Source organism: Equus quagga, chromosome 7 (genome assembly GCF_021613505.1).
Source record: "Equus quagga isolate Etosha38 chromosome 7, UCLA_HA_Equagga_1.0, whole genome shotgun sequence".
Taxonomy (NCBI): domain Eukaryota; kingdom Metazoa; phylum Chordata; class Mammalia; order Perissodactyla; family Equidae; genus Equus; species Equus quagga.
Genome location: NC_060273.1, coordinates 88,629,024 through 88,652,163, shown reverse-complemented (window position 1 = coordinate 88,652,163; position 23,140 = coordinate 88,629,024). Strand labels below are relative to the sequence as shown.

The window sequence follows — 23,140 nt, the reverse complement described above, 5'->3', positions numbered from 1 at the left end:
GCCCTTAATTGTTTTCTGTTTTTAATATGCTTGCAACTTTTAAATTTGCTGCCTAATTTTCAGTCTTTTGTGCCCTTAGTATAGAATGTTCCCAATCTCAACAGCTATAAAAGCTGTAAAATTAAACAATATGTCCACTATACTGGCTAGTTAATGAAAGAACTAGAAGCAACATATATTTTTTGACACCTGGTCCAGGACACTTTCTTATAAAGAGAGTTTTGGGTTCTTTTTTAAGTTTTAGTTACAAAGTACCAAGACAATGATGTACTGAAGTTTATTGAACTGATGGTAAATGACTTCTTTTGTTTTACTATTTTTCTGGTCAAGATAGAGAAATAGAAAATGTCAAGACTTGATAGACTAGTTTATATATATATATATATATATTCTCTTCTTAGAGAAGACCAGAATCTCAATTCATCTCTAAGATGGTTTTTATTGCCTCTCCTATGAAAAAGAATAAATACAATGATCAAATTTCAGTACTTTCAAAATGTGCTCATTGGCCCAGTTTCCTAACTTCCTCTGTGTCTGCCAAGACAAGCACCTGTGTGAAAGAGACTTATGTCAAACTTAGACAAAGCAGAGGAAGTGCCTATAAGAAGATGGAAATAATCAGAATGTGTTACAAAGAAAATTTGACCTTCCCGAGTCTCTGAAGCCTAGAAGTCATCTCAGATCTGCATCTTCTGCCTGAAGCTAGAGGCTCGACCCTTCCTGTACTGTTTGTACATCTGCAAGATGATATATGCATTTATGGCTTTCAAGGTGACGTACTGTAAAATCTTCTATTTACCTTTAAACCGGATCACTATGTAGTGGGTCCCTAGAAAGTCTTTGGCATTCTTGCTAAATAGAAAACACAGGGCATGGCCTGGTGTTGTAGTGCTTAAGCTCACATGCTCTGCTTTGGCAGCCCAGGTTCACTAGTTCAGATCCTGGGAGCAGACTTATGCACCGCTTATCAAGCCATGCTGTGTCAGGTGTCCCATATATAAAGCAGAGGAAGATGGGCACGGATGTTAGCTCAGGGCCAATCTTCCTAAAAAAAAAAAAAAGAAAGAAAGACAAAAAAGAGAATGCAAAATCTCAACAGACAACAATGGGTGGCAGCACTTTATACTGTCTTCCTAAGTAATTACAAAGAATTCATGTTCGAATGAAACCAATGCTCTGCCTTTCTCAGATTTGTCGGTTAGTATATCCATCATTATTAGAGAGTAGAATGATGCAATATAAAAGGAAATTTCCAGCTGTGCTTCTAAATGGTTGGGTGTGTAATAGGGAAATCCAGACCACAATAAACTCCCAGTATTGAACTAGTAATTGTTCAGAACTGAATAAATATACAGGAGTTTAAATAGTTGTATGTAGCACAATTTCCCCGACCATTCCCATTGTTTCCCCGTTGCAATAAACATGGGGGTTTCTTTTCCCATGCAGGAGCCATTAGAAAGGTGGTATCCAGTAGTAAACAATAGACCACTGACTGTCCAGATCACAGTATTTCACATGACCCCGTACACAAGCTAACAGCAGTGTCCTGCCAAAGTCTAGCCCATGGGGAATAGGCCTCTGAGATTGTTTAAAAGTGGCAGGCTGTGAGAGAGAAGGCTGTTTCCTTTCTTGGAGCCCAGTTTAGCTGGAAAAGGAGGATAGGCAGAATGTGAGTTTCCTGTAGCTTCATGCATTGTATAATTTTATTAGACATAAGCAAACTTGCTCTGAATGACTTATATTAGCCAACTGAGATATTTCCTTTTATGTAAAATGTGACCTTCAAACTATATACAGCATATCATCCAATAAGAACATGAAATAGCTCCCAACCATGCCCCTTCACAGCCAGTGCAATCATCAGATCCCAGAACGGAGATCACTATTTTAAGCTTCACAAGGCACACATTGAGTCTGACAAAATTGCTAAGATGTCAACAAACATTTGTGGAACACTATTGTGGGCCACGTAACCATGCAAGCCCTGGAGCTAAGAAGCCAGGTGACACCCTGTCTCTATCCCCAAGGAGTTTACAAGCCAGAGGAGAGGACAGAGCTGTGGACAGGCAAATACTAACAATAACCTGTGGTGTTCTGATGGCTGAAGAAAAGCTGGGAGATAAACCAGCGACTGCTGTATGAACTCGGGAAGTTCTCATGATTCTGGAGATGTTATCACTTACTTATAATCTAAATGGACCCTAACTCTACAACCTCTCCCATAAACTGATCATGAGAAGCTGAAAAATCATATATTGTACTCCTCTCAGCACCACAAGTTGGTGTGCACCATAATTTACATGTATTTATTGATAAATACAGAGAGAGAGAGAAATTCTTCTTCCAGACCCATGAGGGGATGACAACACACAGTAAAACTGAGAAACAGGGAGAAAATTAGTAACACAATTCCCTATTTTTTGCCTTATTTGGAGCTCTTTACCCATTTATTTTAAGCCCTATACCCACTTATTCTCCCTCACCTCTCACCAAAAAACGTTTTTATCAGGAAACATCAAGCAAGGAAATGCCACTGACCTGACACAGTGTCTTCAGGCTCTTCTTCCAGTAATCTCCCTTTAAAGCATAAATTGTGTGTCCTCCTTAACAGCGCGTAATAATGGGTGACAAAGCTGGTTTCCTGTTATCTCCAATGAGAACAAGTTCCTGGGTTTAGGAAAAAAAGAAGAAGTTGTACTTTTTTTTAAGTGTGGTGTTTAAAGGTTATACCGAAGAGATTTTGGAACTCAAGTATTCCAGGAAGCCAAGGGTTTCTGCATTTACAGAAATCACAGGAGAAAACTAGCTCCTAGATAACGCAAGGCTTCTAGCAGGGGATGCAGCTTCTTCTCTTGAACGGATTCCTCTTGATGATGAGATGTTCGTTGGAGCGATCACATCGGAGACATCCAGGATTGCTCAGGAGGGACCTTTCACTCTCTGTTGAGATTTTTTTAAGCAACTGAAATTTCTGCTATAGGTTTTCCTCTTCTGTTCAGCTCTCAATGAGCTCCACGATGCTTCCAGTAAAACTTGCTAAGCTTTGTATGTGGTACCACATAGCCAGATTTACATCTAACCGTAGAAGAACCACAGCCAGCTCCAGATTGGCCTCTGTTGTCACCTTGTTTCTTAGGACAAGGTAGTCTTTTAAATTTAACACTGCAACCATGTTAAACTGTTCAAAAACTCTTCCACATTATATTAATAGCTAGCCATGGTTGTTTAGCAGCAGAAGGAATGTTCTGTTTACCCTGTGACCTTTCTAGAGACAGCATGATGCAAGAACAAGACCAGTGTTTCAGGAGTCAAACAGATGAAAATTTGAATCCTATCTCCGTAATTTTCTGCTGTGATCTGGCGTAATTCTGCGAAAGCAGGTATTATGATACCTATGGTACTGACCAAACGGAGCCCAAAGAAGTTAAATAGTTTTGCTCTAGGACACACAATGAGTAAACGGCCCAGAGAGAATTCAAATGCAGACACCATTTTACCATATTTCCTTCAAAACTGGGTCTTCACGTCCCTGGGGCTTGAATGCTTCACTTGTTCAGATTAATATCTCTTATAAACCTACGTGTACCTCTTCACTGTTGGCCACCTTAGTAACTAAGTAGTTCTACATCTTGAAGCTTCTCTGACCACAAAAGAGAAAGAAAGCATCCTAAGTGCACTGGAAAAGAAATTTTCAGGTTCAGTTCCACACAGACTGCTGCTTTCTATTAGTAATGTGAGTGAGATTAGATTTTTAAACCCAGCTGTAGTTACTGTGGTTAAATCTGATGTGGCGATTAGGTCTATTTGGAAAATTTTAAAACACATGCCTTTAGACTCCCTGCAGATAGAGAGGAAGGAGCCTTAGAAGAATTTTCTTCTAGACGTCTCTGGAGATCTCAGGAGTCATTAACAAGAATAGGCCTTTTAGATTGGAATCTACTGTCAACTTCCTGAGATAAAACCAGATGAACTGCCTGAAGACTAGACAGTTCTTCCAACCAGAGGCTCATGCATAATAGGAGATGGGCTGGAGGGCAAAATGCAGTTTATATGTTTGGCAAGACCCATCTTTCTTGACACCTTGCCTTATCCCAGGTGGATGGAACTAGAAGAAGGATTCAAGAGCAGGGTTGAGGGGATATATATCTACACGCAAAAATTTGAGTTTGCTTTGACCTGTACTTTATTTGTATTTATTTGTATTTGTATGAATGTGGATAGAGATTGGGGAAGGGGAGTGAGAGATTAAGATAATTGGAGAAGGGGTAGAATTATTATAACTTGATAAATATTCCAAAACCAAGACAACTGCTCCTTGGAATTGTAGTGGAGGGAACAAGTAGGAGGAAAGATAGATTTAGTGATAATGAATGTCCTGGAGGAAACAAGTTTCACATTTTTGGATCTGGAGAGCTGAGTGGTTTAGGATGTTTATAATTGGAGAAATTCACATCCTTGATTAATAAATCTTGCCTTGCAGAGCCACAGATGGAAATTTCTTCTATACTCTCTACCTTGACTAGTACAGCTTTACAATTTATTGTCTGAAACTTGGGGGCCAAATATGTTTCAGAATGCAGAATTTCTCAGATTTGAAAGGTAATCCGAATAGTATCTGGGATAATATTCCATAACTGAATATATTAACATTTGCACTGAATGGGATGTATAAATAGTTTCCTATCAGTTCAGATCAGATTTTGCTGCCAAATGAATTCAGATTGGGTCAGGTCAGATTTTGCCACCAGATGAGCTATGAAGAACTTCCAGTTTCCAGAGCTTTTCAGATTTTGGAAATAGAGCTATGGGATTGTGAACTTGTACAAATGGAAACTTCTTCTTGACCGTTCTACTAAATAGAAACATCAGTTGATTTACAAGAAGAAGGGGAGCTTTGATTTGGGGAATGTGCTTAGAAATATTAAGCAGGCAACAATAACGATGCAGTTAACATTTCTTGTGCAATTTTTATGTGCCAGGCATTACTGTAAGAGCTTAACATGAATTAACTCACGTAAATCTCTTACAATTCTATGAGGTACTGTGTTGATGTATTGATAGGTCTATTTACAAATGAAGAGACTGAAGCACAGGAAGTTTAAGTAACTCTGCCAAACTCACACAGCAAGTGATTGGAGTTTAAACACAGATTGCTCCCTTCCCTGAATATTAATACTATAGTTTTATGTTCTACACAAAGAAAACAGTTCTTATATATCATTCTACACACATTCCTCTTAACTATAGGAAACTAAGGGGTATATTTTACATTTAAAGTCCTATAATACCTCTCAAGAAGCTTGCTTTCATGTGGAACGTCTTTTGTAGAAGAGAACATCTGCAATTCTTTATCTTAAACCTGAGCCGATTAACAGATTATTGACGCAAACAAGCTTATTATGAATAATAGAAGAATCAAGCATTTAGATTATTCCTTGAGGATAGACGCTGGTTTCTAGTCACTGTTTTATCTCCAAGGCCTAATTTTGAGGCTAGTGTATGATTATTTTCCAAAGCGTCCTCTGTGTATAACAGGCGCTTTGTAGAGTGAAAGAAGAAACCCAAATCTCCAAAACCCCTCAAAATAAATGAGTCCCATTCAGAAATGCTAACTTATATTATTCTACTTATTTACATTTTTCTCTTAGTTGATGTTAGTCCAGAAGAATTTTTATGAAATCAAATTTTATGTTGATTTGTTTTTACATAAAAGTATAGCATCGATGGAGGGGAGGTTAAGTTTGCTTTTAGCCAAATGTTAGTGTTTTAGCTGGTCTCTGCTGACTCCTGGCCATGCTTATGTAAATGTGTATTTATAATGTATATATGCACGCGGAACGTGTGACACATTCTGATAGGATCAGGCCTTATTCAAACAGCACTTGGAAAATGATGCTGCTTATCAGGTTTTACCACTCCAGATTCTTGGTTGCTGGAATCAGGTGCTTCCACTTGGTTCCCATGCTTATCTCTAACAATATCTGAAGGGTTCTTTGACTCAGAACTTTGTAAAGATGAAAGGATTGGGAAGGCCTGAAACCATACTATGAGACATACTATCAACAGTTTTCTAAATTTACCTTGAGCAAACCATGTAGTTCCTGTATTAATTGCTAATCCTATTCCTTAAGGAATTTGTGGATAAAAAACCAACTCCTTCCTGGTCCTGTCCATATTTTGCATCGTTGCCATGGTTCTGCAAAATTCACTGTTCTCCCCTATGGTTTGCACTGTCCCAGTTTCAGGCTGTATATGGCAGAGTCACTCTCTTGTATTAGGGCTTTTCAATCAATTGAGAATTCTCAGTCTCTTCATCGGCAGTTGTTCAGAGTTCTCCCTCAAAGCACAAAGTCTTTCTCTCTGAAGTTCTGTAGCAGATCTTACCTTGATACTGCACAGGACAGTGCTGGGACCTTAGAGAGGCACTATTTTTCAAACCATCCTCTGCAAAATTGCCCAAGGACTATTCATTCCTCTAGCTTTTTCCTCTACTATGCTGCCTCTCTAGATCTCACTCTCCCTCCCTCTTTCTTTCTCTCTCTCTCTCACTCTCCCTATCCCTCTGTACTTTTATCTGTTTTGTACTGCAGGGGCAGCATGGGCCATTTTGACAGAGAGTGGCACTTTCAGGTAGGGTAATTCCAGATAAAGGATTCCCCATTGAATAGTAGCCACTTACCCTCTATTACTTCCTGTGTCACATTGTCTCTGGACACCTCTTTGGCTTTTCTTAGATTACACAGACATATGTTGACACATGGAGAAATATATACACCTACACTCCTATGCCATCCTTGCAGAGAGATGATAATTTGAAGATTTAAGTTGTCCTACTGGTTTTTCAAATATTTATTATACTAGTTATTAATATAGAATCAACTTTAAAAATCTTTTTTTTCAATTTTAATTGAAATTCTTACTTGGCAACATTCTTATTTTCCCCATTTGGGAGACTCATGCTCATATGCAAATATGTAACTTTGTGGTTTATCATCAATAGGACTCATAATCTCCAGGAAGCTGAAAAAGCTAAAGACATAGTAACCAAGTTGTTTTTGCTTACCTTTGGTCTTTTGGGCTGTTTTTCCAAGAAAAGACTGAGAAGTAGTTTTGGGGTCATAGTGACACTAGAGGGATACTAAATAAGCTATTTACTCCTTTCCATCCATCTATTGAAGACAGAGTCACAATCACCATCATTGCCTTCAAATTAACTCAACGAGAATCTGGTGCTCATCATGTACCCACTAGTGGACAATGTGGATGTAGTATGGGAGATTATACTAGACATAAGAAACTTAAATGCCAACATTTAAACTAAAAACACGTTATTTTAAGTATCAAAATAGTTTAGAATATATGCCTTGAAGCCCAAAGTCCCTAATACAATTACAGAATTCTAGAATCAGAAAAATTTTTCATTGATTATATAAATTAACATTTTTTGTTTACTAAATGAAGAGGCTGGCACACAGAGGGGCTGATTTGTCCAAGATTTTAGGAAATTATTGTAGTGGCCATTTACGTGAGTATAGGCCCTGAACCCTCTCCTTGCATCTTTTGGGCTCTGCCCTTTCTTTCCATACTGAATTATATAATTCACTTGCTGGCTCTTAGACACTATTAATTTGTCAAAGAGTGTATTTTAGAGTGTATAAATATACATTTTAAAAATTTTGCGATGAATATAGTAGGCGTTTTAGAAATGTTGACATTCTTGGCATTAAACATCATTGTGCACTAAAAAGTATATGCTACTGAAAATATTTCTTCTTATGTATTTAGATTTAAAAATTCTCTTCAAATTATAAACAAACATCAAAGCTAAATTTGAACCTAAACTAATTGAATTTTGTTTGAGTTCTTTGGCCAAAAAATAATTCAATTTCCCCAATATCAAAATGTCACAATGAATAACTTCTTAATATTTTTCAAAACCAATAAGTTGCATCTAAAACAACCGGCATCTTATGCTGCTAGAATTTTGATACTGATGTGGCTTTCACTAGATGTTTCCTATAAATTTGATTTTTGCTGATTTGCTTTACTTTATGCTATCTTCCAGACAATAATTGTTCAATTTATTGAAACTCTTTCTAGGAAAATGGCTACTAAAATATGAACTTTATAATAATTGAGAGAGGTCTTTCTTTATTCATCATTCATTCATTCATCCATTCACTTGCCTTTCTGACCTCCTTTCACTTCTGTCAGAAAATTACTGTCATAAATTGCGTTACTTTAAATACATTACAATGTTATAAGCTTAACATCAATTGCACAGCCCATCCATTGGTTCAGAGATGAGCTTGTAATCTAATATGAGCCAATGGAATGTGAGGGATACTTGTTGAAACTTATGGGAGAGAAAAGCCTCCTATTTTTCTGTAATAGATAAAGGTAAAGACCCTCTTTGACACTAGATAGAAAGAAGGAGGGTTATCCTTGACAGACAGTGGCAGTCATCTGTCTACCAAAATAGTACCAGGCTAGGAAGAAGCTGACATTGTAAAGACAGAAAAGAGAGACCAAAAGATCTTCGGCTACATTATTGTGACTACTAGTTCAAGTCTTGCCCGAAACTAGCCTTATTTCAATACATTCTCTTTATTACTTAAGCCAGTTAGAGTTGGGGTTTTGGGTTTTTTGCACCCACAATAGTACTGAACGATACACTATTATTGCCATTATGTATAAAAACAGTTTTGTTTGTTCACTATGGCAGACTCTATTAGTCACCTACACAAAAGACTCCATTCTTCTTCCTTCTTAACAAAGCCCCAATTTTATTCATAATTTAGGCAGACAATGTATTTCAAGGGTCCTCCTCATCCACACCAGAATGCTCCTGTTTATTAGTCTTAACCAATAATGATGATTCTACTCTCTTGTCAAGGGCTGCTTTGGGAATATGATATAACCACAGACAAAAAATGTATACGGTAAATTGTGCTGCAAGAATCATGGAAGTTTTCCTAACCCTTAAAAAGGTGAGACAAGACAAGACTCTCCTTTGTCTTTCAACGTTTAGACAATGCCCTGCAAAGGATATAGCCACTTTACAAATAGGAGGGAAAGACCACAGAAACTAAGAGAAGCCAACCTGGCTTCCTTGAGCCACAGAATGAGCTAACCCTGGAATTCCCCAGACTTCACCTTATGTGCGGTAACAAATTCCCCATTGTCTACGTTGCTGATAGTCATGTGTACTGTTATCTGGAGCTGAAATCACCCTGACTGATATATTCACAGATGGTATTGATTCTTTGAGGCTAATTCCAACTAAAAATTGGAATTACCTCTCTTGATTGATTGAACTCCATCTGAGTCTTAAAAAATAAAGATACTTTTACAATTTTAGGCACTCTTTCTCATTTGAAGGTTCAATCTAAGTGGTTTAAAGAATAGAAGTGACCAATTAGTACATAATACAGATTAAATTTAAATAATTCCTATATCTTCAACCAGAGACAAAATGAGAACTTGGACTTCTGAAAATTAATATGTCCTAAGCCTTTGTTTATCCAGGTGGTTAGAACCAGAAGACACAGAGAGGGCCATCCTGGAAAATAGCCAGAACAAATGGCCACAAGACTTAATGGTCATTCTTTTGCCAATTCCTAAGATTCCTATTATCTTAGCATTTTCCAGATCAGAAGTTAATAATAGATGGAAACAAAAAAGAATGAGACACCTGGTATGTTTTATTCTTTTAAAGCCAGGAATATTCCATAAATACTTGAGAAGTACTCAGAATATGACACCCAGGGATATGTTGTGACCTCAGATCAGGAGAATATGCCAGTGGGACAAGGCTCACATGTACTTATATGAAATACCTGATGGTAGAGATAGGGGAGAAGGAGGGGGGGTGGTGATGAGGTTGAAAAATGGCCTGCATATTCCAAGTCTGCTTCTACGCAAGGATTCCGTTGGTATCAGTCATAAAAATAGAAACAAGATATAAACATTTACTTTGCATGATTGCTAAACAAGTTCTTCGTAAAATGACATAAAGTAAGTGCTCTGTTAGTGTTCATTTCTTTCCCCACTTCCTTTTTCTTCCTCTCTTTTCCTTCTGTCTTACAAGTATGGAGGAAGGAGCTATGGAAAAAGGAAAAAAGTGAAATCATAATTATGGAAGTATTTTGACATGTCTAAAAATTATAAATATTATTTTCTAATATTTATGTACAATACATTCAAAATATATACAACAAAACTTCCCCGTATCAGAATGGAAGCATTTTGTGAGTATTTCACCAGTTTCCTTGACAGCTTTTTGCACTTCTCTAAAGTGCCTTGGATTTAAGCCCAACCTAAAAATAACCCCTTCACCATTAGCTTTGATAATGTTCTCAAGGTATGTAATTTACATGATAAAGTAGGTAACTAATGGGAAAAACATCTATCAAAATTAACACATGTACCAAATATCAGAAGATTTCCTAAATAAGGAAAAGCTTGTTTGAGTTCCCTCTTGGGGAATTTCTCCATTACTTTTGACTGTAATGAAATTATATCTTGAAATTTCAAAAAATAAAATCAAGCTGTTAAAATTGGAACAGCATCCACTGGGAGGAAGAATTGAAAGAACCATGTTTCACAAGCTGTCCTTAAGAACAGGGCATTTTTATGCTGCCAATTTAACTTAGCAGAGACATTCCTGGCCTTCACCCATCCCTGGGGCGATTTCTTCCTGTTGTCTTATTACTGTAAAATTTAAACTAACAGCAAGTTTCATGAATAGAAGTGAAAGAAAGAGTTAATAAAAATGAAGTTAGATGTAATTATGTAGAAGAGCAGAATTTGCCACCTTAAGACGTATCTCTTAGGTGTGAGGATTATTTTGGGCTTGTTACCTTTAAGGAACTGCAGACAGGGGAGAAGCTCTGAAAACAAAGCAGAAGTTACCTTTTGTAAGAGACATTTACATTTGTAAGGGAAATCTTCATTTGTAAAGGTGTCCCCCACTCAGTACCAAGAAGAGGGGGAGGTGACCTTATCTCTAGAAACTTACCAATGCAGAAGGCAAGGACTTAAATCTGCATGAAAACTTTACTGTTGTTTACTGTGCTTTCTCTGGTGATCTCCCATAACTGACTCCTCCCGCCCCCAACATCCTCCTTTATCTTTAGCTGAAGATGTTATTTAAGGTGACAACCTCAGCCATTCTGGCAAGTTGTTCAGTTTTCCTGGGTCTCTCCCATGTATATGTGTCATAAAGCTTTGTTTGATTTTCTCCTGTTGTTCTGTCTCATGTCAATTTATTTCGTAGACCAGCCAGAAGGACCTAGAGGGTAGAGGAATTGTCCTTACTTATATAGGAGGTAAGATTGATAAGCAGTGTTTGTTTCTGTGAGCTATTCCTCTCAAGTGTGCAAGGGCCCTCCCACTTTCATATTTTCCTACCCACTTCAACTCTGCTATTGCTTCTCATGCACTCAAACCATTTTTATGTCCTTCCCTAAAAACTACTTTTCTCTTGTTCTCTTCTAAACTGAACCCTGTAAATTCCAAAAATAAATGTCTAAGTGCTCAGGTGTACCACTGTAAAGCCCATTTGTATCATCTGATAAGTGGTCCCTACCAGCTTGTTAGTTTTTTATGGCCATCTATTACATTTCCGTAAAGTGACTAAAGCTGAGGAAGAAATAATGGAGTTTAGAAAAGTCCTTAATAAAATAGTACCCTGTAGAGATTAAGAACATAATTTTTTAATGAGAATTACAAGGGCACAGAGGTGAAGGATGCTGTAGGAGTGTATTGCTTGACCTAGTGGGTATGGAGACAATTAGACAAAATTAAGAGTTTGAATCAATAGGACTTTGTGATAAGCTGGATGGATGATCAAAGGAGGAATCTGAAGTAACTCTCAGATTTCTGACTTTAGCAAATAGATGCATGGTGATGCTATTTTACTCAGCTGGTGAACACTGGAAGGATACCAATTTTGGAGGTTATACAATGAGTTCAGTTTTGCACATAGTGTATCTGAGATGCTTATGAGATCTATCAATGGAGGGATCAGGGTCCAGAGCTCAGGTCTGACGTAGAGTTGTAAATGTGGGCATCATTCACACAAATAGATTGCAACCAAGGCCAGAGGAACGAATGAAAATACCCATAGAGAGAAAGAAGGAAGTTTAAAACCAGGAATGTAAGGATCTCCATGCAGTAATTGACCTGAGGAAGAGCCCACAAAATGAGACCAAAGAAGTAGCCAGAAAGTTTGGCGGAAAAGAGAGTGTCATATTGCAGAAGTCAAAGGAAGGGTGTTTTAATGGGGCCTGTCAACAGTGGCAAATGTTGAGGTCATTCAAGATGATCACTGAAGCCAGTCCATTGGATTTAGTGACACCAGAAACCTCAGCGAGGCCAAGTTAGGACTGTAATTGAAAATAAAAGCTAGAGTGCAGTGGGCTAACACAAGAAAAGTAGGAGGAAAGAGAATCAGAGTGAAAGGAATAGATGACTCTTCCAAGAGACTTGACTGTAAAGGTTAGAAGAGTGGTAGAGCAGGAGCTGAAACAGGCATTAAGTAGTGAAAGTGTTTTATTTCCTTTTTAAGATGGAGCAGTTGAGTGTGTTTAAATACTAATGGCTTGGAGCCAGCAGAAAAGTTAACATTTATAAGGAAGAGGGAATAACAATGACAAAAAATTCCAGAGGATGCAGGAGGGTCTGGATCTAGTCCTCTCTGGATATTGGAAACCCTCAGTTGCCCTTAAATTGAAATTCAAGTCCATTGGTGACACTGCACCCAAATGTCCTATAATGGATAGATTTTTCTCGTTATTGTACTCTGACATTCCTTAGTTTTCTCTTCTGTAATTGTTTCCAATTACTGTTGTAATAAATTACCACAAGTTTAGTGGCTTATAACAATACAAATTTATTATCGTATAGTTCTGGAGATTGGAAGTCCAAAACAGGTGTCACTGGGCTGAAATCCAGATGTTAACAGGGCTGTGTTCCTTGCAGCAGACCTAGAGGAGAATCCATTTCTTTGCTTTTTCCAGCTTCTATAGGTCACTTGCATTCTTTGGCTTCTTCAAAGCCAACAGTGTAGCATCTTCAGAAATTTCTCTCTGACACTGACCTCCAATTCCCTTTTATGAGGACCCTTGTGATTACATTTGGCCCTCTCAGAAAATGTAGGATAATTTTCCCATCTCAAGATCCTTAATTTAATCCTAACTGCAAAGCTCCTTTTGTCATAACATATTCACAGGTTTTGGGGACATTTTTGGGGGGATCCTATTGTCAGAGAGACTTAATAGCAGTGTCAAGTCTGCAAAATGACTTGTACCCCCTCTCCACAAACTTTATTCCTCCGCATAGATTCAACACGCAAAATGCTAATCAACGAAAAAGATAATCCTTTATCCCGTCTTTCCCCACACACACAAAAAAACAACTAAATTTCATTATCATTATCAAAGAATAACTCTGCCAATACTATTATTACTGTGGCATCATTTTATCTCTCAATGCCATACAACACTAGAAACTGTAACACCTTTTGAAAATTAATGCAGATAAACTAAATTGGTGTTCCTTATTTCATAAGGACTTACCCTCATATAAGCCCTGGGCATCAGGAAGAAAAACAGGGAGAAGACTCACTGTGAGGCACTCTAGTGCAACATGCAGTCCAAAGGATGTACAATCATCCTGACTTGTATTCCTCCAACTGACTTTGAATCCATACTGATTCCATTTCAGACAAGCATAGAAACAGTCCTTCATCTATTGTCTCTTTTTTTTTTCTTTCTTTCTCATAGTCTTCTAGGTCTCTCCCTCTCTTGAATTTCCTGTTCTACCAGGATCCATTTTTACCCTTTGGCCCCTGGCCAGGCTGTCAGCCATTGCATTCATCCATTATTCTCTTCAAAGCAGCCAGACTTATAGGAGGGGACTTCAGGTCCTGCTCGTAGGAAGAGGTAAGAGAGGTTCCAAAAACCCTTCCTGCTGCTTAGATTGACCTCCTCTTGGCATAACTCAGGTGCATGGTTATGCAAACACTGTTTGTGTCATTTTTCAACCTCGTCTAAGAATTCCTTCTGCAGAACAATCCGATGTGATCTGAGACCCTGAAGTAGGTGGGAAGGAACCCTGCCCCAGAAAGAGAGCTATGGGGTAAGTTAACCTACGCTGTCCCACCCTTGCCTAGTAAAACACCGCCCTACCCGTGTACATAGAAGGTGGAAAACAGCACCGCACTCTGCTCACCCAGCAATGTCTGGCCACTGGGAGTTTCCCCACCTCCCGCCATGTGCCAGCCTATATTCATTTTGTGGCACCATCTTTGTGATGTCCTCACTTGCTTTTCCACACAAACAGCCCTTCCCTCCCTCCTGAGCTACTGCCAAGGTATTTACACATCTTTCTGTGATAATGTTCTTATCAATCTTCTTGCACATATCAGCTGACTCCAGCAAGCTCCAAGAAGAAACTTCTGGATTCAGATCTGCAGAAGGGGATTCACTTGTGCCCTGCGTGGTGGTGGTAGCTATTAAACTCTTACGGAAGCTGGAGAGTCACTATGCATCCACCCCAAAGCACGCTCTCTCTCTCTTCCCCTTCCTCTGGTTCCTTCCCTCTCCCACCCCCTCCTCATGGGATGGAAGAGAGACTCCTATTCAGACTCGCCTATGAGGAAATAGATCCATCCATTCATTTGGAAGCAGAAACAGAAGCAAAAGCAAAAACAAACCTCTAAACAGTCATCATTGTCTCTGGATATTCTGGAGATAATTCAGCCAAGTTAGAACTGGCAAGATGCTGCTGAGATTTAAGCTAATTAGAGGAGGAGCGGGAGCCTTGAGGACCGTGGATGCATGCAGTAAGCTAATAATGTTTACAGGCAGAGCCATGTCAGATAACAAGGGAGAGGCATACAGAGTATATTAGATGTGATCTCTCTTCCCCCACTGTGTGTATTGCTGCCTGGTCAAGAAGAGGCTTGCCTGGGAGATTTCTGGCCTACCTTTTAGGATTTAGCCAAAAGCTTAATTCACTATTGTAGCTGAGCAGAAATTCAATTGCAAAAACCTGGCTGATCATCAGAATTACCTGGAGAGCTTTGTAGAAATATAGATTCCCAACACCCTCCTAGCTTCACTCAAGCGGAATTTCAGCAATGAGGCCTGGATCCTCTGTATTGATGAAGCTTCCCGGGCACCAGCTTGGAGAACCATTTTTATAGCTCCTGAGAATCTCTAAGTCACAGCTCTGGAAGAGACCTGTTCTAATGTTTCTGTTTTTCTACTTAAAAAAGAAAACCGTGAAACTCAGAGATGTTAGGTGCAATGTTGTACAATCCCAACAGTTTATTATCTGGGGAAAAGATGCAGTAGTGAAAAGCTTCGTGTAAAGAAAATATGTGTCTTGGGAGGAAATCTAGGAACTATCCTAATGATACACCAACTGAAAGCCTTGAACTGGCCATTGCTACGGTGATTTTGTATCATATATGCACTTAACTTTCTTTCATTTATTCACTTAACAAGTGACTTAACCAATGTGCCAAGCAGTGCTTTAGGCACAGAGGACACAGTAGTAAACAAAACAATCGAAAGCTCCGTCTTCATGGATCTTTCATTCTAGTGCAGGGGGAAAGAGTACCAACACGAGAAAAATAAAATAGAGCAGTCAGGTAGAGCATATCAGTAAACCAAAGCAGGGAACAGGGATTTGATGAGTTCAGCAGTGGGGGCCGGGTTGAAACTGTAGGCAGGATGGTCAGGGAAGGGGCCATTGTGTGAAAGTGACTTTGGAGAGGAAAGACCTGAAAGAATTGAGGGAGCTAACCATGTATGCATCAGGGGTACAATTTCTCAGGCAGAGGAAACAGCAAATGCAAAGGCCCTGGGGTGGGAATATGCCTGGTCTTTTAGGAATGAGGATAGTGGGAATATAGCAGAGTGAATGAGGAGAGAAAGAATAGATGTGTCAGCAAGGTAAAGGGGGGCCAGATCACGTAGGATCTTGCATTGTAGCACTTGGTTTTTAGTGTTCATGAGACGAAAAATCATTGGTGGATTCTGAACAAAAGAGTGTCAAGACCAAACTTATTTTTTAATGGGACCTCTCTGTGCAGAGTTGAAACCAGATTGAAAGGGCAGCAGAAGCATGGTGGCCAGATATAAAGCAATTGCAGTACTTCGACTGCATGCGCTGGGCACGAGAATTAGCCATTTCAATAAATACTAAACATAGGCTCACAGTGTTTTATGCCTCGGAGTGAACACAGGACGGAGGCTAGGAACCTGCAGTTCCCTTGATCTGCTTATCTCCCACACATGGCTCGCGGTGAGAGCATCCCACCACGGCAGAGTGGTTAGAGATGAGTGCTTTTCATCCCACCTCGTCTCCAAACACTGAACAAGTTCCCGAACCATCCACATCAGCCAGACCCCTCACGCTGGTTCTGAGGACAGGTGCAGGCACAGCATCTGCTTGAAGCCCAATGAACTTGAAGCAACAAGTGCTTCCTACACAGTCTCTCTTGCTCCTTGTTTTTTCTAGGTCTTTTTTTTGTTGTTGTATTTTCTATGGGCTCTCTGATCCCACTGCTCTCTGGAGTACTTTCCCCTGACATCAAGGCTGCAGCCTTTCCATTATGCTTTCAACTAAGTATCTTATTCCCACCAAAGCACTTATTAAATCAGACAGATATTTTTAAGCACTGGATATGGGACTGTTGGGCTATTGCTAGGTGAAAATATAAATTTGCTCCAGTCTGCTACTTCACCTCAAGTTTTCTGTCTAAGATATAATCTTATTATAAGACTGGTCATCATTATGATGTGGGAAGTTTTGTGATACATATCAAAAATTTCTAGCAAATATCACACTGCATTTTAATTCTTTTAATTGACCAAACATTTGTCAATTCAATCTGTTCTTATAATGCTGCTTGTTTTTTCCAAATCAACAAACACACGCCAACTTCAGATGTATTTTAAGCGTTCACAGCATTGGCGGAAAGAAATGGAAAACCCTTCGAAGTCGGTCATTTGGCACTCTAAAGATTGGTCTCTGTACAAATAAAAACATTGAAGGGGCAGATAGAGAAATCTTTGAGAAGTAAGACTAATCTGATTTTCAAGAGGTAAAATATTTGTGCTACAAGAATGCAAAAAATAAGTGAATCATTTATTTCAGAGAATTACTATTCTCAAATGTTCGTTGTAAAAGTCTAGAGGATAGAAAACTAGGAAGGTTTTGTCGTTTTGTTTTTTGTTCAAGTAGGGAGAGGGATATGTTTACAAGGATGTGCCAATTTTCAAGTCCAACTATGGCAATAGATGAAACCGGACTCCCTTGTGGTTACTGAGAAATATACACAGCTTTCAAAACCAGCTTGAAGGTGAGTCAGAGTGATGGGCATTCATGCAGAAGAGGAAGCTGACATAGTCTTTTAGGCCAAACGGTAATCCTGGGTGGCTTTGTTGGAATGAGGTATTTAATCACCTCACCGGTAAGAGTCTCATTGAGTAAATACTTGGAAACCTTGGTCATTAGCTTGAAAGGCAGAGAGAAAAGTAAATATTCCTGAGTGAGTATCCAGCGGAGGTGTTTGTTGAGGCAAAATCCTGAAGGTCCTTTAGGGTTTAACCCAGGGTTGCCTCTCCCTGCTCAACCGTGCAGCTGCAACTGTAGGAGCCAGCAGCGCGTCTGATTCATTCTCTATGTGCTGGCTCCCAACAACTAATGAATGAACGAATGAACGAAAAGATAACCATGGAGGATATTGAGACCTGGTTGGGGACAAGTGTGCTTCCCATTGTTAGAGATATTTGAATCAGAAACTAGGTCTGTGCTTCTCAGAATTTCTCTGTTTAGTAAACACTTTTGGGTGGTGGCATAAGTGAAGGGATCAAAAGAGAACACCCTTTTTAGAAAGAAGTACTTAGAAGATCTAAAAAAAGCCTCCCAGCCATTCACTGGACCACCCTTCAGCTCTGTATCACTGTTTACACAAAACTATTAACTTCCCGGATTCACGAGGCAATGTTTTCACGTGTTGTAGGTCTTTTGACCTAGTGTTACAACACATCTTTCTCTGATTAGCAACAAGTGTACCCAGCTCTCTTCCCAGTCTGTCTATCACAGCCTCCCACCTGTCAGATATCTCTATGAGAACATGTAGCTGCACTGATGGCAAATGCAAATTTTACTCATTGATTACAATTAGCAGCTGACCTAAGAAGACCTTGAGGGACCCCAACGTCTGAAAGCCACTTGCTTAGAAAATTACCAGTTAGGGATATTGCAGAAATAATTCCTGTACAGGTGAGACCAGATCACCCCAAAATGCATATTCCAACTCTAAGTCTCTAAGCTACTCCTTAAACTACAATTACCTCTGCTGTTATCTATTTAGTCATTTTTGACAGACATAACTCTCATCTGACACTTTGCTGAGAGCCTGAAGCTTTTGAGGGTATGAAGAATGAGAAGCTGGAAATGGCCAAAGGCAAATGTCACAATTTCTTCTGGGCCTTTCGTCTTTCAGGGCCCACATCGAAAACTGAGCACAGCCTGGCCCAGCTGCAGACAGAAGGCTCCTGTCGTCTGTCCTCTTTCTAAACCTGCACAACTATCCCCACGGCTTCTCCTGTCTCTTCTTTGTCATGACCCTGAAACTTCCTTCTCACTCCTGCTTCACACCTATTTTAAATGGAGGCTGAAAGAGAGGAAATCATGAAAAATGGCGTCTGCTTGTGAAAACCTCCGCACCAGTAGCAGTCGTGATGAGTTCATAGCCTGACTGTGGCTAGTCGGGTTTGTCCCCCTGTCTCTGACAGATAGAAGAATCCCTCTTATCTCTGGGTCTCCTAGAGCCTCTGGGTAAGGGGTTACACTGAGATTATCTGGTCAGATGACAGAATTCTCCATGCTTCAGGCAGTCGTGGCCTTGGCAAGACTGTCTGAGCCGCTAGTGAAAGCCTAGGAAAGACATAGGAAAAACCACTGTTTGAGGTTTGGGAACATGGAGAGCAGTCAGGACCTTTGCGACACGCATCCCTTCCAGATGAGGGAACCTGGACCAGGGGAGAGGATTGCAGGCCAGATCATACGAAGGTTAGTAGTGGAGTCTGCAAAACTCACTAGGGTAGCCTTGGGCTATTTCCAAGACAAATAGGATGTGAGATTCCTGGAGTCCCCCACTTTGTTGAAGAGCTTATATCACTTTTGTTATTTATAATGTGTTTAGAAACGGAACAAAAATATTTTTGTTATATACGTAAAAAGGTCATTTAATAGTAAAATACACTTGTATGAGATTTTCTTTTTGGTGTACGTGCTTTTATCTTGTCTCTTTATCAGCATTTTCATTTAATATATGAAAACAATACAGTAGTAATCAAAGGCCTCATGCCATCTCTCCTTTTTTCAGCTTCTTGTAACTTCTCCATTCCTTTTCCAATGGTCTTCTCCCTGTGCTATGGACTGAATTGTGTCCCCTGCCCCCATTCATGTGTTGAAGCCCTAACCCCCAATGACATAGTATTTGGAGATGGTGCCTTTGAGAAGTAATTAGGTTTAGATGACATCATGCCAATGGGGCCCTCTTAATGAGATTAGTGCCCTTATAAGAAGAAACATCACAGAGCTTGTGGTGTCTCTCTCCATCATGTGAAGACACAGAAGGTGGCTATCTGCGAACCAGGAAGAGAGCTCTCACAGGAACCCAACCACGCTGGCTCCCTGATCTTGGACTTCCAGCCTCCAGAGCTGTGACAAAATAAATACCTGTTGTGTAAGCACCCAGTCTCTAGTACTTTGTTATGGCAGCCTGATCTGACAAAGACACCTGCGTCACTTTCTGTACCTACTACTCTCTTCTGAGAGGGCAGAGACAGAGGATGTGGACCTAGTGACTATAGTCGCCTATGTAATGTCACTCTGCTGCATTTTTGCCCTTCTCCCCAAATCCCCCCCAGTAGATAGTTGTATACTTTTAGTTGTGGTCCTTCTAGTTGTGGGACGCCGCCTCAACATGGCCTGATGAGCAGTGCCATGTCCGCGCCCAGGATCCGAACTGGCAAAACTCTGGGCCTCCAAAGCAGAGCACACGAACTTAACCAGTCGGCCACGGGCCCCTACCTATATTGTATTATTTTTTAAAAAACAATTCAAAAAACACTTTTCAACAGTTTGCCTTCTAGAATAGCACTAAACTCCTTTCTTCAATGTACAAATGGGTAAACAATAGCTTTTCCTGAAAGGAAAGGAAAAACTGGGGAAAGAAAAGATTGATGGAGGGGTCAAAGAGAAAGGAGAACATGACAGACAGACATGTACAAAGAGAGAGGCTCCTCATGCGCACCTCCACCCCTAAGCCTCACGGAAGCCCAGCCTTCCCCATTCTGCCCACCATTCCTATCCTTAGCCTCTTCCAACTGCCTAAGGCTGCCACTTCCTATCTTCTCTGTCCTCTCCTGTTAAAACTCACTTCAAACCACAAGAACCCATTCTCCCGAGCCCAGATTTCCATGCCTCCACCTTCTGGGGTAACAAAAACATGATCTAGTGCTAAAGGTTGAGGGTCAGCAATCCTCCCTCCCAAATAACAGTTGTACACATTAACTAGAGCCATCTATAAGGAAGACATCTGCCTGCGTTTCGGAGAGTGCTCATCCAAAAGGAAACTCTAGCCTAGCACTATCCAGTAGAAATATAAGGAGAGCCACAAATGCAAGCCACAAGTGATATTTTTAAGTTTTCTAGTAGCCACGTTTTTAAAAAGTAAAAACAATTAATTTATTAATTTTTAAAATAGATCTTAACACAATATATCCAAAATATTATTTTAATGTGTAATCAATTTTTAAAATTTAATGAGCTATTTCACATTGTTTTCAAACTAAGTCTTCCAAATCAAATGTGTATTTTATACTTACAGCATATCCCGATTCAGACTAGCCACATTCAATTGCTTAATGGCCACATGTGGCTAGTGGCTATCATATTGGACAGTGCAGCTCTGGCCAGATAGAGGGAAAAGTGAGGCCCTGGCGTACGAGCAGATGAGGAAGTTCTCTCACCATATGGCCTCCCTCTCCTGAAAGCACAGGCGTGTTGCAGAGGCAAAAAATAAATTCTCCTTTGAGATTTGAGATTTTTTCACTGCTTTTTAAGAAAGGTACTCAAATCACCATCTCCTTAAATGTTATTGTTAGAATTTAAAATGTTGAGAACAAAAATTTTTCCATGGATTCTTGAAATGTAGTATGTTGCTAATAATAATTTCTACGAGCAGAGAACAGCCTGATCTCTCCTCTCACCACTTTCATGAAGCCAAAAGCATCCTGCCTGCCATACAACGCGGTGCTCAAGCTTTCACCCCGTGATCCCTCGGGAAAGTGATGACTGCAAATTCGTTTTGTTTGCTAAGAAATAGGTGATTCTCTGCCTGCGTGCACTACCACAGCAAAGCTGCCCTATCTTTAGCAGGTGTGTAGGTACACAATAGTAGCAGGCTTTTGTATCCTGGACAGACAGTTATGTTTCTCTCAGGTGCAGCTGCAGGGTTTGTCTTCACTGGGGATTAAGTAAATGCTGGACCTTCAGTTATAGCAATCAACTGTCGATACTAAGTGTCAGGTTCATTCATATGCTCTTGGCTCAATTATTCCTACAATGATACCCATGCCCTTGACATCCCTAACTTCTTATAGCTGAAGTCTGCCTTTTATATAACTCAGAGAAATTATTTTAATGGTGGAAATTTCAGGATGAGAGCAGTAAGGAGGGTGGTACTACTAAAGTCTAATAGGATGAGGTTTAATTCAGTAGCTAAAGTTTTTGATGATCCAGTGAGATTTATTTTGAAGAATTCCCTGCTGGCAGCCACTAATCTTTTATCTCTTTGTTGGAGCCTCTCTCTCCTTCCTTACTCAGGCCTGTATGCTTATCTGAGGGTTAGCTGATAGAAACTGACAAAGGATAAGCTCTTCTGTTCAGGAGGTATTCGTGATTCTATTAAGAAATGCTGAAAAGCCTTTAGACCTAAAAGAAATGAATCTCTATGGGAGATGTCAAGCTAACAGAGTTTTCCCTGGATCACCTTATACACCTCTGCCAACTCTAAAGCTGACTTGGGTCAAGAAACTAGTCTTTTCTCATTATCACTTCTCCCAGAAGGGGCAATGACCTTTTCTTCCCCCTAGTGAAATTAAAATTCAAATTGAAGCATACTTCTGCTTGATTGTAGCTCTTGTGAAAGATTCTTAGGGAAAAGGATAACATGAAATTTGGGATGGCTGTTTTTGTAGATTGGATTTTCAAGGACTGCTCATTCCCGTTAATTGAAAGTTCGATGCATATAAAAAAGAGTTGGCAAAGACTGATTCTCCTCCCTTTCTGGAGGCTTCCAAGTTCTTTTTTCATGAGCACCCAGAATCTTTCCCCTCACTGGATCCAGATTCCATTCTCAGTATATCTAACCAGATGATGCAACATCTGTGTTCTCTTTTAAGGACGTGAGAAATGAAGCTTTTCCTCTTCTCTCTCTTTGTGTTCTGGGAAATCAAATTAAAGCTGCTCAGTCTTTCCTTTTCTTGTTTGCTTTAGAAGGCAACACACTGGAAGAGTCCTGTGGCAGTCTGCCTCCTGTGGAAGAAGGTGATCGAAAAATTAGCCTGATTATGGAGTTGTCAACACAGCTTTCCTTTCAGACTGAGAAGATCACTCAGCTGGAAGAAGTTTTAGAGGAAAAGGAAAGGAAGATTCAGCAGCTGGAAGCTCAGCAGGGACCCCATCCTTTCCAAAAGGTCGAGGACTCTCCAGAATGTTTACAAGAAACCTCAATTTTCTATAATAATAGCATCATTCCTGTGGTCTCTAATGAGGATATGTAAAGATTCTCAGTAAGAAAATAATAAAAGTTTATTGTGTCATCAAGGTAAAGTCCAGAACTCAAGTAGTCTCCTCACTGGCAAACTCAAGTTCAAGTTCATGGGTTTGAATATATCCTATAATGTTGATATTGGAAGGAAAAAGCAAAAGGAAGTGTTAAGAAACAAACACTGAGTGTTTCCCCTTTAGACATCAGTAGTCACGTAATCCACCCAGCTGTAGAATACTGTTTTTAGACATTCCTGGTTAACAGTGGAAGGAGGAA

General features: G+C 39.7%; 1 protein-coding gene across 1 annotated transcript in view; it reads left to right on the top strand.

The window, feature by feature from the left end:
- The window catches only part of CCDC192 (coiled-coil domain containing 192), a gene marked incomplete at its 5' end in the record, with an annotated part of 172,174 nt that extends 149,254 nt beyond the window's left edge, over positions 1-22,920 (top strand). The window contains one exon of the mRNA XM_046667795.1: positions 22,591-22,920. Coding sequence (XP_046523751.1) covers positions 22,591-22,877 — 287 coding nt within the window. The remainder of the gene's footprint in view (positions 1-22,590) is intronic.
- Positions 22,921-23,140: the final 220 nt, after the last annotated feature.